The 18,330-nt window shown below is 37.8% G+C and overlaps 1 protein-coding gene across 2 annotated transcripts in view; it reads left to right on the forward strand.

Moving 5' to 3' along the window:
* Positions 1–16,494, forward strand: part of bicdl1 (BICD family like cargo adaptor 1) — a 50,196-nt gene extending 33,702 nt beyond the window's left edge. The window contains exons 4-11 of one of the 2 annotated variants that reach the window (XR_008807817.1): positions 2,954–3,100; positions 4,592–4,771; positions 6,184–6,402; positions 6,481–6,624; positions 8,236–8,366; positions 9,398–9,518; positions 14,563–14,676; positions 16,277–16,366. Coding sequence is in view for 1 of the 2 variants with exons in the window: in XM_056259393.1 (XP_056115368.1) it covers positions 2,954–3,100; positions 4,592–4,771; positions 6,184–6,402; positions 6,481–6,624; positions 8,236–8,366; positions 9,398–9,518; positions 16,277–16,444 (1,110 nt within the window). In the remaining variant the exon portion in view is untranslated. Of the gene's footprint in view, positions 1–2,953; positions 3,101–4,591; positions 4,772–6,183; positions 6,403–6,480; positions 6,625–8,235; positions 8,367–9,397; positions 9,519–14,562; positions 14,677–16,276 lie in introns of both variants that reach the window. The other variant, XM_056259393.1, reaches the window with a different exon arrangement.
* The last annotated feature ends 1,836 nt before the right edge of the window (positions 16,495–18,330 follow it).

The following is an 18,330-nucleotide window of genomic DNA, read 5'->3' on the forward strand; positions in this document are numbered from 1 at the left end:
ACACAACACACCAAACCTTGAAGCAGAAGAGCATCTCTGAACACGCAACACACCAAACCTTCAAGCAGAAGAGCATCTCTGAACACACAACACACCAAACCTTGAAGCAGAAGAGCATCTCTGAACACACAACACACCAAACCTTGAAGCAGAAGAGCATCTCTGAACACTCAACACACCAAACCTTCAAGCAGAAGAGCATCTCTGAACACACAACACACCAAACCTTGATGCAGAAGAGCATCTCTGAACACACAACACACCAAACCTGGAAGCAGAAGAGTATCTCTGAACACACAACACACCAAACCTTGAAGCAGAAGAGCATCTCTGAACACACAACACACCAAACCTTGAAGCAGAAGAGTATCTCTGAACACACAACACTCCAAACCTTGAAGCAGAAGAGCATCTCTGAACACACAACACACCAAACCTTGAAGCAGAAGAGTATCTCTGAACACACAACACTCCAAACCTTGAAGCAGAAGAGCATCTCTGAACACACAACACACCAAACCTTGAAGCAGAAGAGCATCTCTGAACACACAACACACCAAACCTTGAAGCAGAAGAGTATTTCTGAACACACAACACTCCAAACCTTGAAGCAGAAGAGCATCTCTGAACACACAACACACCAAACCTTGAAGCAGAAGAGTATCTCTGAACACACAACACTCCAAACCTTGAAGCAGAAGAGCATCTCTGAACACACAACACACCAAACCTTGAAGCAGAAGAGTATCTCTGAACACACAACACACCAAACCTTGAAGCAGAAGAGCATCTCTGAACACACAACACACCAAACCTTGAAGCAGAAGAGCATCTCTGAACAGTCAACACTCCAAACCTTGAAGCAGAAGAGCTCCAGCAGCAGAAGAAACACACCGGTGACACTCCTGTCAGCTGAGAACAGAAAACTGAGGCTACAATTCACATGAATTTCTGATGAGTCTGGATTTCTGCTGCAACATTTAGATGGTCGGGTCAGAATTGGGTGTAAACAACATGAAAGCATGGATCACCTGTCAGTTCACTAAAGCTATACTAAAGGCTCTTTAGTAGCAATTCTCCCATGTGAAGTGTGTGTACTCGAGCGAGGAAAACTTCTGTTCTATTTAAGAGCTAATGCTGCAATGTCTGGGTGTTCCCGAAAATACCGCCAGTGCCAGACAGTGAGAAATGGGCGTCTGTTCCAATCCATGACGCTTCTGGGCCGACCAGGACATAAATACACCAGTGTCACTGTCTAGTTCGGCTGATTTCAAATTAGTTTGAAGATAAGCAGAAGTATGCATTAAATGTCCAGGTGTGGCGTACGGTTAATCACACAGAATCCCTCAGTGCTGCTGCTGAAATAGGTTAGCAGATCTAGGTCATAACATGAGGGAGAGACACCAAAACTTCTGCTCATGTTCGTTTCATGTGCTGCACACACACACACACACACACACACACACACACACACACACACACACACACACACACACACACACACACACACACACACACACACACACACACACACACACACACACACACACACACACACACACACACACACACACACACACACACGGACTCTTTTTTGAGGTACTTTCCTAGGGACCTACCTTGTCTAGGTCACATTTCACCATAAAACAAACAAACAAGACATTATATTTAGCCTAAAGTAAATGAAACCTATTTTAGGACCAGTCAGATTAAGTCCTTATTTTCAAGACAATTAAACACATTCTCCTTTTCAAATTCTCAATGATAATTCTCATTAGAATCACATCAGGGTTATTATTGTTGGCTGAAACTATTTAATCATTTCTGTTAATTGAAATAAAGCTGAAATAAAATAAAATATAAATATTAGTTGAAAAACTAAACATTGGAAATATTGCTTGGCAATGAACTGAAATAAGTTGAAGTTGAAGCACTAAAATTACTTAGTGGAAATACATTAAAACGAAAACTAACTAAAACTAAAACTAAAACAAAACAAATTAAACCTATTTAGCAATACTAAATAATAATAATAAAATGACAAAAGCACATTACTTAAAATATAAAAAATAAAAGCTAATTCAAACTAAAATAAAAACTAAAATACTGATTCTGAATTATGTAATGCTTAAAAATGCTTTTCTTACTTAGTATTTTTCTCGTTTCCAGTCCAAATATCAAAAAATTCTTAAATAAAGATGCATTTACTAGACAAGTAAAATGACAAGATATTATGTCTTGTTTTCTGAAAGAATTAAGAGTTTTTTGCCTAAAACAAACAATATTTCTTACCCCTGGCAGATCATTTTGCTTGATTTAAGCAGAACTCACTTAATTTAGATTTTTTTTTTTTTAAAGACAATATCTCATCATTTCACTCATCTAGTAATTGCATCTTGATTGAAGTATTTTTAGATATTTGGACTGGAGACAAGACAAAAATACTAAGAAAAGCATTTTTTTGCAGTGATAATATATATTTTTTGTGTGCTTTTTTTTCAATGTCAATACATTTCAATTTCAATTAATTAATGTGTTACTTGTTGTGTGAATTGTGTGAAAATTGTTTCTGCACCAGTGTAGGAGAAACCAGTGAGACGATATTGATACTTGAAACACAACTCCTGAGCAACAGCATTTTCATGGGGCTGTTTTGAACAGAAATATTCCCGTTATCAAGCGCACATTCCTGACTATGGAGGTGTCCGTGACTCCCTTCTGATGAAGCCTGGCAACACAGCATTCCAACAACACGAGAGTCCAACCTAACCCACTAAACCACACTTGGGTTATTCTTGAAAACCTGATAAAGCCTCAGATATAGTGTGATCTTCACTCTTTAAGACAAGCATTATGTTTAAAGTTTGCAGATGTTTTGGTCTGAGTAGCTCAGATGAATCCTGATGATGATGTTTTTGTTTAACCTGGTGTGTTTCCCGCTCTCGTTGGGCAGATACAGATGTTGTCGGAGCGTAAGCAGGAACTGGAGCGACGTGTGAACGCCATGCTGGAGGAGAACGAGCAGATGCAGAACACGGTGGACGAGCTGAGAGAGCGAACGCTGGTGCTGGAGAAACAGTGTCACGAGAAGGACTTGCAGGTGAGCGGCTGTTACACGGAAAACAAACATCTTCTTCATCAGGGTTTTCAACATGAGAAGCAAAACTGCATATGATTGGACTGGCAAACTAATAAGTCATAAATCCCATAAATAAATAAAAATTCAAACATGAAGAGAATAGGGGTAAAAAAGATATATATATTTAATATGAATATAAATAAATAAAAATAAAAAACACTACAAAAGTAAAACATAATTGGTTATAATATAAATATATATTATTTTCTCTGAAAAAAAAAACAGTTTCTTCAAATGTACCTTGCGTTGTTTATATATTTTTACTGCAAAACCATGTGGGGAAAAAATGCATCTGATGCATTAAATTTTTTTGAAATATTTTGAAATATATTTACAGGTATCTTATATATTTTTGAGCCATTTTTATATCAATCTGTCAATCTAAATATATTTAAATTGTCAGGAAAAAATATATATATACAGTATATATAAACTGAATTTTCCCACAATATTTAGAAATGTATTTTCTTGCCCCTTAAAGTACATTTTGGAATATATTTTGCTATTTGAAGGTTTAAGTGAAATATATTTTAAATATAAAAAATATATTTCATGAAGCCACACTGTTTACAACATATATTTGAATGCTATATTAGTATGCTTAGAATTTCTGGCCATAAAAAAAGTGAAAAGATTGCAGTGCGTCTTATTTAATTATTAAAAATAATGCAATAATGCAAAAAAAATGTAATGGTCCTAAAACAGCCTTTATTTTTCTTGCAGCAAAATATAATCTTTTAATTTTCTCTTTAAATCGTACAGTTCATTTGGACTGGCACTGTACATCTCGACAGGTTTTGTCCATTCATGCATTATATTAAGATGAGCAGTTTGTTCTGATTGATCTGCACCTGAAATGAAATCTGAATGAAAGGAAATCATTGAAAACTCAGCAGACAAAAGCTGCGGACCAAACTGAGATATTCATTCTTTTTCTCGTTCCATTTAATTCAGTGCTATTATAGATTTAGTAGTTCATTGTTTTGCATGTGTTTGATAGTTTGAGTCTCTGTATTATTTGCTGGACGGCCTCCAGTTCTCAGCTCAGCTCTTACGGTCCGCTTTAGATTTACTGAACGCTCTGTTCTTTAATCGCTTCAATAAAAAGATTTACCTCTAAATAAATGTATAGTGCTTTTTAAAAATGGGCTTAAAGTAATGTTCGGCTCCAGTCATATCATTGGTCTAAAATAGAGCATAACATTGAGAGATGAATCACTACATTAAAAACACTGATTTATTTCTATTATCAGACACGTCCGGTAGTGGAATGAATGAATCATAGGTGACAAATACGAGTATTTACACAATGACAGATGATGTATAAAGAAAGCTTGTTCAGAGTTAACTAAACTAAACACCCCTCGGCCACCAGCCTGTGTTTAGCACCGGCCGGTAAACTCCCTCAGGTGTGTGTGTGTGTGTGACTGACTCCCCCGTGTGTTGGTACAGCTGCGGCAGAGCCAGCTGGAGCTGCAGGAGGTGCGCGTGTCCCACAGGAATCTGAGCGCTCGTGTGGAGGAGCTGACGGAGGAACACAGTCTCCAGGGCTTCAGTCCGAACCCACACAGTCTTCTCTGTGAGATCGAGCAGAGCATGGAGCAGGAGGAGCTGGAGCAGGAGAGAGAGCAGGTGCAGCACACAGCGGACACACACGCTTTACTTTCAGCGCCGGTACTTTCACTCAGTGCGTTAGAGATTGTAATGCTGTATATTTTGGGTAACTCTACAAAACAAGTAGCCTGGGTTTCCCCATACTGCCTTTCCGCAGCGCGATTTTATTCACGCTGCTAGGCCGTCTTAGCCTGGTTAAAACCAGAGCATTCTCAGTTGTAAGTGAGTTATGGTCTGGCAAAGTGTCATGACAAATCATTTCCAGAGGGGCGTCACCAACGGACGTCGCGGATAGACCTAAACCCAATCAGAGCGATGAAGGAGATGACGTATGCAGAGCGGCGGAGAAACATCTCCGAGTGTTGTTCTTTGCTCGGTTTTTAACTAAAAGGAAACGTTCAAATCGCTTAAAACAGACGCGATAGCTGATTGGAACGAGTGATGTTCGACGGCGACATCCATCTTTGTAATGTAGGCTACAAAATCTGCTTCAAAATCCCAGCGCTGTCGTCATCGTGTAAAGCCCGCCCCAACGCTTCTGATTGGTGCCTCGATTTCGACGGATTGGAAATGGGCTTGAATGAGCTCTTTGCCAGACTAACTTTCAGAGCAAATCTAAATTTGCCGGAAGTTGTCTGGGTTTTCCCAGGCTAGCACATTATTTATACTATTTTAATCACAAATCACTGGTCAGGAAATTAGGAAATGACAGGAATCATGTACACTACAGTTCAAAAGTTTGTGGTCAGTAACAAAAAATAATACAAAAAACAAAAAATAATACATACTTCTAATCAGTAAAGATGCTTTAATTTTTTTCCAGAAGTGACAGTAAAGATATTTTATAATGTTAAAAAAAAGTTTTCTATTTCAAATAAATGCTGTTCTTTTGAACTTTCTATTCTATTCTAATCCTGGAAAAAATGCATGTTTCCACAAAATTATGAAGCAGTTTTCTACATTGATGATAATAATCAGAAATGTTTCTTGAGCAGTAAATCATCATATTAGAATAATTTCTGAAGAATGACTTCTTTCAAAAACATAAAAAATCCTGTATGTTTAAAAATACTGAAAAAACAATGCCAAACACTGTATGTTTTAATATTTTCTTAAAATGAAAAACAAACAAACAAACATATAAATACCTTGCATATAAATACCAGGATTGGTCTCCTTTCACTGAAGACTCACTCCTGGAAAACCAATTTCAGGGAATTTTAAATGACCAGTCCTGGAGGAGTAATCGAATTGATAACATTTGAAAAATTCATGGAATGCATGTAGTAGTCTATAGCGAATATACATTTTTCTAGATATGCTCAGCTCTTAAATATTTCACAAAACTAAAATAGCTTTTTGGCATGAACAAATTTCTATAAAATGATCTTTAAAAAGTGCAATCACAAACACTCTTTCCATCCCTTTAGCTCCGGCTGCAGCTGTGGGAGGCTTACTGTCAGGTGCGGTCCATCTGCTCACAGCTCAGAGGAAGTGACATCACAGACTCCGCCTTATCCACAGACTCCTCCATGGATGAGTCTTCGGAGACGTTGTCGGCAAAAGACGTCCCCGTGGGTAGTTTGCCCGCTAATCTTCTGGAGCTGCGCAGACTCACACAAAACCTGCTGGACGGCAATGAATCTACGGTAACAATCATCACATCCAAATCTGAAAGTGTTATGTAGTCAAATTCACATTATTCAACGTGTTTTGCATGTGTTTAGGGTTCACGGCGCAGTGATGAGGAGGTTCTAGAAGAGCAGGTTCGTAAATTGAGCGAGGAGCTGCGAGAACTCAGAGAACTTTTTGAACAGGAGCAGGAAAAAACACACAACAGCCAGGAGGAGGCGCTACAGCTCCATAATCAGGTACACACACACACACATACACACTTACGCTGTAAATAAAAAGTGGAATTTTGATATCAAGCAGCCAAAACCTAGCCTGACTTCGTCATACTCATATTCTAGTCAGAATGTGAGTCTGATGCTCCATTGGGCTTTGATTATGAGGCGTGTCTTAAAGGGATAGTTCATCCAAAAATGAAAACTCTGTCAGTAATTACTCTCCCTCATGTTGTTCAACCCCGTAAGACTTTCGTTCATCTTCAGAACACAAATTAAGATATTTTTGATTAAATCTGAGAGCTGGATCACTCCTCCATAGGCTTCTTAAGGGATCGAAACTGGCCGGCCCAGAAAAGTTATAAAAGACATCGTTAAAATAGTCCGAGTGACTACAGTGGCTCAACCTTAAGTTTATCAAGCGACGAGGATACTTTCTGTGCGCAAAAAACAAACAAAAATAACGACTTTATTCAACAACACAGAAGCGCTGCGCTGTTACACTACGTGAACTCACTCGAGGCCCACAGAGAAGGAAATGAATAGTTGAATAAAGTCGTTATTTTTGTTTGTTTTTTTGCGCACAAAAAGTATTCTCGTCGCTTGATAAACTTAAGGTTGAGCCACTGTAGTCACTCGGACTATTTTAACAATGTCTTTAATAACTTTTGGGCCGGCCAGTTTCGACCCCCATAAGAAGCCTATGGAGGAGTGATCCAGCTCTCAGATTTAATCAAAAATATCTTAATTTGTGTTCCGAAGATGAACGAAAGTCTTACAGGGTTGAACAACATGAGGGAGAGTAATTACTGACAGAAGTTTTCATTTTTGGATGAACTAACCCTTTAACCGAACCAGGAAAAAAAAACACTCTGCACTCAATTGGATAGACCTACAACCAATCAGAGCAACGCAGTAAGTGACGTATGTTGAGCTACGCATAGTTGTCAACAGAACTCAACTGCACGCACGCTGGAAGAAGTAGTAAAGTAATGAGTGTTGCTTCTTTTACTTGGTCCTCCATGAGTGCGACCAAAGGAGAAACCACAACGACCACAGGGTCTTCATTGCGTCCCGTCTTCTTAGTGACCATCGGAGCCAGCTGATAAAATAAACTTTTGCTGAATCCCGTAGGAAGGACGGCAAACATCTTTCCGCTCGACAAATGCCTTGATTGCAGTTCTCTGTTCGTCTTTTAAAATGAATGCGCTGTCGATTTCTTTTACAACAGACGCGATAGTGGAATCTCTACATCTCAGTTCTCCAGCGGCAGTCATCTGTGAGGGAAACCAGTTCAACCCAAGCGCTCTTTGATAACGTGATGATTACGTAACTGCAGATCATCTGTCCATCATCGTATAAAGCCCGCACTGGCAATTTGATTGGCCCGACTAATTCTGAACCGATCATAATTACTCCTCAATGGATCGAGTCCAGACCGAACTTCCCGACCAAAAAATGTTGTGGGCGGGGTTCGGGCTGGCCAAAACCACGATTCCCCTCAAAATCTGGAGCCGTATTGAACATAGCATCAATTTTGCAATCGGACATTATTTGGTGTGTGGGACCAGGCCTTATATAAATACCTGAGCTCATCCATTCATCTGTCCTCTGGTTCTTCTTCGGATCCTGCAGGTGGCGCTGCTCTCGGTGGAAGTTTCTTCTTCACGAGAAGAGAACGATAGGTTGAGAGCGATGGCAGAAGTCCACGAACCCAGCGAGCAGTTACAGAGTGCTATACGAGACAGAGATGAAGCCATTACCAAGTAAGTATGACTGACACACACGTACATGTTTAAAGACTTCCTGCAAATCAGTGGTTTTTGCTTAATTTTAAACTTCAGCCTGTAAGGAAGGACACTTTAGCATACTTTTAAAAAGAGTAGGCTAGGCTAGCAAAGATTATACTTTAAAGAGTATACATAAGTGTGAACTGAATGTTTTTTACACTTAATTGCATGTCAATTGCAATTAAATGAAAATGAATTATAGTATACATTTTTTATATTAAATCAATGCAAATAGCTGCTTTTTTTGAACCACTTCAGTAGGAGTTAAAGTGTACTGCCGAATGTATTTATGTTAAACTAAAATGTATTTTAATGGCATTTCTATTGAAACGTGTAATACATGCATTTAAATACAGTAGTCAACATTTGAAGTGGATCAAAACCTTTCATCAAAGTTATACATGAATTTTGAACAATACCCAATCTTGCCTCAGGACAACTTTGATGAAATTTTATGATTCACTTCAAATGTGGACTACTGCATATTTGTAAATACACATTCACAATGATGAAGTTGCAGTTAAGAATAGATTATAACTTTAAATGTAAAATCAAATATTTAAAAGAATAAAGTGCTTTAGTATGTTCATCAACACATCAACATGCTTGTACTTTAAAGCACGACTTGTAATGATTTCAAATGTACTTTTAAGTTAATCTTTTAATTTGAGTGTAAGAATCATAGTCATTAAAAGTACTCTAAGCAAACATAAGTGGTCTTTTATTTCATTAATATTGTATTATCTGCAAGTAAAGTTTTTTTAAATATATGAAGCACACTACAAGTGCACATTGAATTCAATGAAGCGCAATTCTTTTTCACAATTTTGTCCAACAGATGAGACTAATTCCTGAAATCAAATGACCAGCAGTTGACAAATGAACCAAAAACTTTTCAGGCCACCATGTTTTGGCAGCCTGTGCCCCGGGACACCATTCTGCCAATCACAACATTAACCTGAGATGCGGTTCAGAGACTCTTTTGTTGCTTGTCTTCCCTGTTACAGGAAGAAAGCCGTGGAGATGGAGCTGGCGAAGTGTAAGATAGACATCATGTCTTTGAACAGTCAGCTGTTGGATGCGATACAGCAGAAACTCAACCTGTCTCAGCAGTTAGAAGCCTGGCAGGTTAGTCTCACTCACTCCAATGAATCCCATTACAGAATGTTATTAGTAGGGTTGGGTATCGGTTGGGTTTTATCCGATACCAGTACCTACTCGGTATTTTTTAAACGGTTCCGGTGCTTAAAGGAGAACTCCGGCGCAAAATGAACCTTTGGTCTAATTACACATTGTTACCTAGTCAACCGTTATCTGAGATTTGTTTTCATGATTATCGAATGTAAATAGTTTTATCTCTAAAAACAGTTTAGCCTATAAAGCTAGTATAACGCTAGTATATTGGGCATAGTGTAATGACAAATAAAAATAGCTTGTTAATACCACTAACAAGGCTGAAAATAGACCCACACTAACACGGTAGCATAATGAGGGTCCCTACCTTCAAACCGAAGCATTGAGAACTTTGTAAGTGTACAGACAGTTTAATAAGAAGATATTTTAAACATACAGTGAACTTCGCGTATACAGGCAGAAGCCATCTTTGAAATACAGTCTCTACCAGTCGATCTACGAACGCCGAACGCCCCAACCCTAGTTATTAGACACAAAATATTACAAACAAATGCAAAGGTAAAACCTGTGGGGAACACACAAACTATTCATCCCATGGAGCAATACGAATGGTGTAATTGAATGTGAGACAAAGACGCTAAATACTGCACAAGTCTTATGAGCTGGCCCCCCATAAACCTCACTCCCATCCGGGTCACGGCACCAATGTAACTGTGGGCTTTAATAGGCTTGTTAACATTGGTGCCGTGGGGTTACAATTAGTGTCGCGTAGCCAGAGCTTCAGACTGACGGCAGAAGGGTTGGAAACTTCAACGCAGCTTTCATTGCCCAAGGACCTAACCCTAACCCTAACCCAGAGGCCAACTGACTGACATGTAAAGCAACCAATCACAGTTCGTTTTATTCTGCAGCATGTTTAGTGGTGTGAAAATGTAACGTTGATGTCCCTACAATAACAGAAAGGCATGCAAAACTCTTAGACGTATTTTAAAGGCACACTATGCAGGAATTCCGTTTTTGTCAAACAGCGACCCCTAGAGTCGCTGTGGAGTACTTATATTTAACGTTACTGTCGTAAATACCACTCACGCAAAGCGTCTCTGCCATAGACTGATCTCTGCACTCACAGCCTGATACCCATTTGAAGCTGTTATATTAAGGTACAAATCTTGCATAGTGTGTATTTTTTGCATTAAATTAGAGATCTAGCGCTAGAATGTGTTTTTGAACTCAAGCTGAGCGCTCGTGTCCGCGGCTATCTGTGTCATGGATACATAGTGTCTCTTGTGGCTCGCGCAGTCTTCACTCGGACGTGCTCTTCAATCTATCGCCGTTGCGGAGACTCTCTATTCATTCCGGTGAAATCACAAAATAAAATGCACAAAAACGTGTCCCTGCTTGATATAGACTGTAACCACTGATGAACATATTCAGTTTTGATGAGAGAGAAAAAACGTAGAACCTGTAACCTCTGACACGCTTGGCAAAAGATCTACACTAGACCATTAAAGGTGCCCTAGAATGTTTTTTTTTATTATTTTATAATGTTTCATGGGTTACCCTTATAATGTTAGTATGTTTTTTAGATAAAAAATAAAAATAATTTAGAAATAAATGGCATTTTTCCTAGCCTGCTTTTAGCCTCTGATTTGAACGCTCTGTTTGAAGGGGCGTGTCTGCTGTGGGATTCAGTGTAACCGCGGCCACTGCTTTGATTGGCTGACATGCTTGCATATGAAATAGCTACGCATTACATGTGAAACTCTCTCGAATACTTTTACTACAGCTATTATACGTTTTTACTATAACAGCTATCGAGATTAACGAATCGTGAGATGTTTTTAAAGTATTTAGATCTATTCCCATCACATAAAATGTTGCCGTGATGAGCATTGAGCAGATGACAGTGTGTTGATCGCGAGAATGAAGATCTTATCATTGCAAAGCAGTTTCTGCACTCTCTCTGCTTTCACCAATGCAAACACGATGATGTAAATACAGTAAGAGCTTCGCTGTGCAGTAACGTGCGTCATTGATTTCATAACGAGTGTGGCAAGTGTCCAGATAAACTCGCGCTGTGTGGAAAGATTGTTCTTTGATCGCTTTCTGTATATAATTTGTTCACAATTTAAATACGATTACTTTCATCCTACTAAAAGAAACGATGTGAAGCTGATATTTTAGTCACTGGCTTGACTTACTGATGCATAAACAGTATTGAACGATTTTGAGAGAAAGATTACCTGTCTGAACTTGAGCAATTACACATCAGAAAGTGTTGCTTGGTAGCTCGATCCGAGGCCAGCTCTGTATTGGCCCAAGTTGAGGAAACAGTCGGTGAAATGTTTGGAAATTTCCAGAGAAAATAAAATTAACCCATTGTTTCTTCAGAGGCTCAGATGAAGGAACTAAAAAATACTTTTGTGTTCATGTGTAGGCTACATCCACACTGAGCAACTGCCATGCTTCGGCTGCGCAGTTCCGCCTGGCATTGAGGGCTGGCATTATGCAAATATTTGGAGGCGTACATATTAATGATCCCGACTATTGCGTCACAGTCGGTATTGTGTGGAGAACCGACCGTTTTTCAGGGGTGTTTTTCATAAACGTGAATTAAATGAGAACGCGAAAACAGTCCAGTTTGAGATTCACTCTATGTCATGTCCATGCACTGAACTCTTGTTATTTGACTATACGAAGGTAAATTCAATTTTGAATTATAGGTCACCTTTAAAGAACTCAAACAAAACTTGCGGATCGATGCATTTATTTACGGGTTGAGCAGAGAGGCTCATTCTCTTTTCCTTTTCCTAGTCTCTTCCGACCACGTTTTCTTTGCGTCTGAAATGCGCGCAAGGTTCTTCGTGCTTCATGTTGTGGTTGATGTGTGTGAAGTCGTTGCCGTAAAGCATGTCGTGATTCTCGCAAGATTTGTCGGGGGGCGCTCCTCTCAAACTTGCATTGCTGGCTTTTCCAGCGGCGTCCCCCCCAAGCTTTACTACCAGAATGATTCACCCTACCATGAGTTTGTTTACCACCGAAATGACTTTGAAGCTGTTATATTAAGGTACAATTCTTGCATAGTGTGCCTTTAATGAGTCTATGAACATGAGCTTCAAATCCAGCATTTAGTTGATCCTGATGAGCGCTCATTGTCACAGGGGTTTGGCGTCACGACGGCTTTGTTTCCAGGCGGACCGTTTAAGAACACGACACACACGTCTCCCGGAAATCCTGTAGAATTCAACCGGTCAGATGACGACAATTTTGTGTGCCATATATTAGACATTCAGGTTACAATTAGCCATACAACAACTCCAACCTGCGAGTACTCACCACTGTCGTGATGGTAACCCTCGTTCTGTGAATAGACTTTTACATGCTACATTCATTAACACAGTAAATGAGCTTTTTGTGATGCTAAACTGTAATGAATGGCAGCGGTCAGCCTCTTTCTCTCTGTCTGTTTCTCTCTCCTTTGGCCCTTTATCCTTAAAGTCAACATGAAGTCAACATTGACCTTATTTACTTTACGACACGTTCCTGATCTTAATAGAACACAATTCATTGATGCACACTATCTTAACAAAATTAAAATGTTTTTGTAATATTAAAAAAATCAAAGTGTACTAAAACAGTTTCTCTATTTTTTTTTTTTTTGGATGTCGTCATCTAGACTGTACAGTCAATGTTAATCAGGAGTCAAATATGTATTTAGTCATTGTTTCAGGCTATTACTGTGCATGATGTTGGTTGGTTGTATTTAAATGTATTGTTATATCAGCTTCACGGGCAGATACAGATTCAACATTCAACAAAAATGCAAATATTTTATCAAATTCACCTTTCAAAATTCAAGGACTAAACAGTTTTGTATGTACAGCTCTATAAAAGTCTTTGGTAACACTTTACAATAAGATTTGATTAGTTAACTACATTAGTTAACAATGAACAACAATACTTCTACAGCATTTATTAATCTTTGTTAATGTCAACATTTACTAATACATTATTAAAATCAAAAGTTGTATTTGTTAACATTAGTTAATGCAGTGTGATCTAACATGAACAAACAATGAACATTAACAAAGATTAATAATGCTCTAAAATATATATATTGCTGATTGTTAGTTGATGTTTGCTAACGCATTAACTAAAGTTAAGAAAAAAAACCTTATTATAAAGTGTTGCCGATCTCGCAAAATAAGTTCGTCTTGATGAAAATCATTGTTTCATGACTTTAAAAATGTACTATTGTACATGACAACATTTGGAAAATATAATCAGTAGTTAATGGTAATTTAATGCCAGATAACATTCACATTATAAAGGTTACAGCAATATACAGGTGAAACTCGAAAAATTGCAAAAAAATTGCAAAAGTTAATTTATTTCAGTAATTCAACTTAAAAAGGGAAACTAATATATTATATAGACTCATTACATGCAAAGTGAGATATTTCAAGCCTTTATTTGTTATAATTGTGATGATTATGGCTTACAGCTTATGAAAACTCCAAAGTCAAAAAGATTTTCATATCTGTAATCCATAATCATCAAAATGATAACAAATAAAGGCTTGAAATATCTCACTTTGCATGTAATGAGTCTATATAATATATTAGTTTCACTTTTTAAGTTGAATTACTGAAATAAATGAACTTTTGCACCTTATTCTAATTTTTCGAGTTTCACCTGTAAGATAATAATAGATTTGAAAAAGACATTACTATTGAGATCCGTGTAAATGCTCTGGAGGATGAAATCAGATTCCAGTCGCAGATTAAAAAGGAACTATGCTCCATTATTACAGATGTTTAATGTGTTGTGAGTGCAGTTTCATGTTGACTTTAACTCTCAGTGTGTCTGTTTGAGTGTATGAACGTGTGGTCATCTGTCCTTCTCCTCATATTAAAGCAAAGATCAGCGGTTCTGTCGCTCTGCCTCACCTGTATCCCGTGAGTGTGTGTGTGTGTGTGTGTTTAACTCTTAGCTTCCCCCTCTCTCTCTTTCTCTCTCTCTCTCTCCCCGCCTGCAGTTTGCCTCCTCAGGGCTGTTCACTGTGTGGCTCTTGTGGTTTCTGATCTAGTGGCCTTTCTCAGCTTCCATACAGACCCCTTCTCCCCTATGGTAACTCCCTCCTGCCTTAGAGGTGAGCTCGGGTTCGCCGTCTTCCCCGTATCCATGTTCATCCCGGGTCATGAGGTCACGGTTCATGTCATTGTGATGTTGTTCTTCAGCGCATTTTCACACTAGAGCAAACATGACAAGTGAACGCTTATGTGAAAAGAGAACTGTGGTATCGAGAAGGAAACTTTTATTTTTGTTTTCAGTTTTAGTAATTTTGTTATGTGCCTTTGTCATTTTATTTTATTAATTTAACTAACATTAACAATGAGCAATAGTCTGTCAACATTAGTTAATAAAATACAATTTATTAACAGATACAATATTGAAACTAACATGCTTTTGAAGTGTTTTAGTTCATGTTATGTTAATGTAATTAACCAATGTTAATAAATTTAACCAATGTTAATAAATTTAACCTTATTGTAAAGTGTTAATTTTTGTTTTATATATTTCTAATTAGCTATTCAATTTATTTCTATTCTATTTCATTTATTTTGTATTCCAGTTTTAGTTTTAGTAACGTTAGTACTTTTTTGGTAACACATTGCAATAAAGTTTCATTGGTTACCATTAGTTCACCTACATTAGTTAACATGAACTAACAATGAAAAATACTACATAATCTTCGTTAATCTCAACATTTACTCATACATTTTTAAAATCAAAAGCTGCATCGGTTAATATTATTTAATACACGGTGAACTGACATGAACAAAGGTTAATAAATGCTGTATATAGTCCATTGTTAGTTCATGTTAGTTAATGTAATAATTGTATAGACCATATTATAAAGCATTACGTTTATTTCAGTTAGTTGCCAAAAAGTTTTCATCTAATATCCATGTTTTTCATTTTATATTTAATTTTAATCTAATATCTATATTTAATTTTATTTCAGTTACTGAAAATGTTTTAACTATTTCCCTGCCAGCGTTTTCAAAAAACGTCGCTAGTCACGGCCAGCATTTTAGAAAATTTTACTTGGCCCCAGAATATTTTTTTTATGAATATCTGAACATGTATCAAAAGTATATATGAATAAGAATATACATGCTTTTAAACAAAACTGTTTTATTCTAGCTTCATGCATTCTTTTTTTGTAATCAGTGGGTAAGTTTAATAAAAAAGCAACATTTTGAGATGGGATTCAGAACGATGATCAAAACACAGATGGAGTAGAGCGAGTCAAACACACTCAAAGCTTCACAGTCCTGTAGCTCGTCCTGGGTCGACATTTCATTCAGTAACATTGGACCGTTTTGACTAATCTGCTGTTTAATGTTGATGATCGTGTATTTCTGCTTACATGTGCTATCGCTTGTTTCTGCTTCTTCTGTGTTTTGATCAGGAGATTCTGTGCTCTTTCAGTAGATGTGTCATAGCGCCCCCTACCCTATAACAGTGAAAACACGGAAAGCCGGAAAATTCCGTCATGGCGGGGAAAGAGTTAATCGTTTTAATTTAGTTACCAGTAACAACATTGGAAGGGAACAGTGTGAAAACTTGTCCGCCGTTCACACAGGACTCATGTTCATCCATTCTCACTCACCTCAAACTGTCTTCTGTGGCCTCTTTTCTGTCTTAAAGTCCAGCGCTGATGTCTCTCTCTCTCTCTCTCTCAGGATGATATGCACAGAGTTATCGATCAACAACTGATGGATAAACACCAGGAGGAGTGGAAGGATCCTCCGTTCTCCTTCAGCGGGTCGCGAGGAGGAGCCTCTTCCAGAAGAGGGCATCGCCTCTCGGACAGAGACAAGCGCCTCTTTTCATTCTTCAAGAAGAACTGAGATTCTCTGAAGACATGAGTGAGAACAGACACGAGAGAAGGGTACAACAAACGAAAGATAGAACGTCTAAATCACTAGATCAGTGCTTCTCAACTGGTGCTGCTCATTTATCGTACAAACCTAAAAAAAAACTAAAAAACTAAAATGCCTTGATTGATTGCATCGATGCACTCGAAAAATATAAATATAGATTTTATATAAAATAAGATATTTCGATTCATGTGTGTTTGAATTTCATATAAAATCCCCAAGCATTTGAATTTCGAACTAATCAACTTAAAAATAGTACTCATAAACTGAATGTTTGACACATTTATCAATAAATCCAGTTTGTTTCAATCTCATAAATGTAATTAATTGAATATTGCTTGTTCCACAGCTAGCCATATTTTAAGCATCGTCATACTTTTTAACTGAATACATTTTTCACAATGAACAGATTTATGCTGATTCCAAGCAATTTGAATAAGATTAAAATCAAATAGTAAATTAAACTGCACCATGCAGAAATCTCAGTTTCACCCATGTACTGTACGACTGACAAATATGCATCACATTAAATGTATTACTTTGTTAAAACAGTGTAATCTAAATTTGATATGCAATTCAAATACACGTTGATAGTTTTAAGCTCTCAACACCAAAAAATTCACTGTAGAAACAAAGACATAGAGCTATTTTTGGGGCATGATCAGTAGCGGAGATTGCGTGGGTGCTTGGGTGCGGTCGCCCCAGGGCCCCGTGCCAATTAGGGGCCCCTCAAACGCCGCCGATCTTGCGTCACTGGACAGGAACGGGGCCCTCGCCAGCAGTGATGCCGGTAACTTTTTTCAGTAACGAGTAATTGAACGCGTTACTATTTCCAAACCAGTAATCAGAATTAAAATTACTTATCCAAGTTACTGTGCGTTACTATTTTTGTCATTTTCTTTAGTAGAAATGATGGCTGATATGCGACATGAAACCCGAAATGTGTGTGAGAAGGCAGAATCGCGACACACCCCTTCCAACTGTTATCCTTCCCGTCCAGATCCAATGCTACCACATCTTTAAATTACTATTAGTATTATTTGAAGTTGACATTATAAAAAACGTAGACCTACACCACAAAACTAATTGAGGATAATTTCTTTAAAATTGGGCAATTCCAGCGTTATGGACGTGACATTTGAGGTAAAAAAAACTTGAAATGTAAATTCTCAGAAAATGCATTTAATACCAATATATTGAAACGTCTGTTTATCCATACTCCTTAATAAAGGAGTCCAGACATTAGAAAAATATCAGTCTAGTCTACACATGCGTTTTATACTTAATATGAGGGAAATACACATCCGTAACGTACGTGACACAAAAAAAACTTTAACTTTTAGAGGCAAAAGTACAAAAAGTAATACTACCCACCGGATGAAGAAGGGCTGGCTCTCCACAGAACAAAATATTCATTTTGTCTTATTTTTCGTGCTCGCATTTATGAGGGAAAAACAATGTTACGAGACAGTTCCCCGTTACGGACGTGAGCGCTCTGAAAGCGGCTCTGAAAGACTGCTTTAAAACTTTCCCAGAGACATCAAACATAAAGTACAAAGCCATTCATTAAGGCGAATTTCGTTTTGTATTGTATCTTAATTTTAATCAATGTTTCATCAACCAATTGTCTGGATTTAATAAATAAGAAGTAAATATAGCAGACAATCGATAATCACGACACGGAGGCGCCGGCGCGTGAACTGGAGCTCGTCTCATTAATGAACCGAAACTCAGCGTATAAGGGAAGGCCTACTTGCCTCACACACCTGAGAAATATATCTATAGAAAGCTCGAAATGTGTACTTTTACAGAACAATTCAAAACGAAAGAAAACAGACTCTTCTCTGAAAAGAACG

This window comes from Rhinichthys klamathensis, unplaced genomic scaffold (assembly GCF_029890125.1).
Source record: "Rhinichthys klamathensis goyatoka isolate OS25496 unplaced genomic scaffold, OSU_Roscu_1.1 h1tg000167l_1, whole genome shotgun sequence".
Taxonomy (NCBI): domain Eukaryota; kingdom Metazoa; phylum Chordata; class Actinopteri; order Cypriniformes; family Leuciscidae; genus Rhinichthys; species Rhinichthys klamathensis.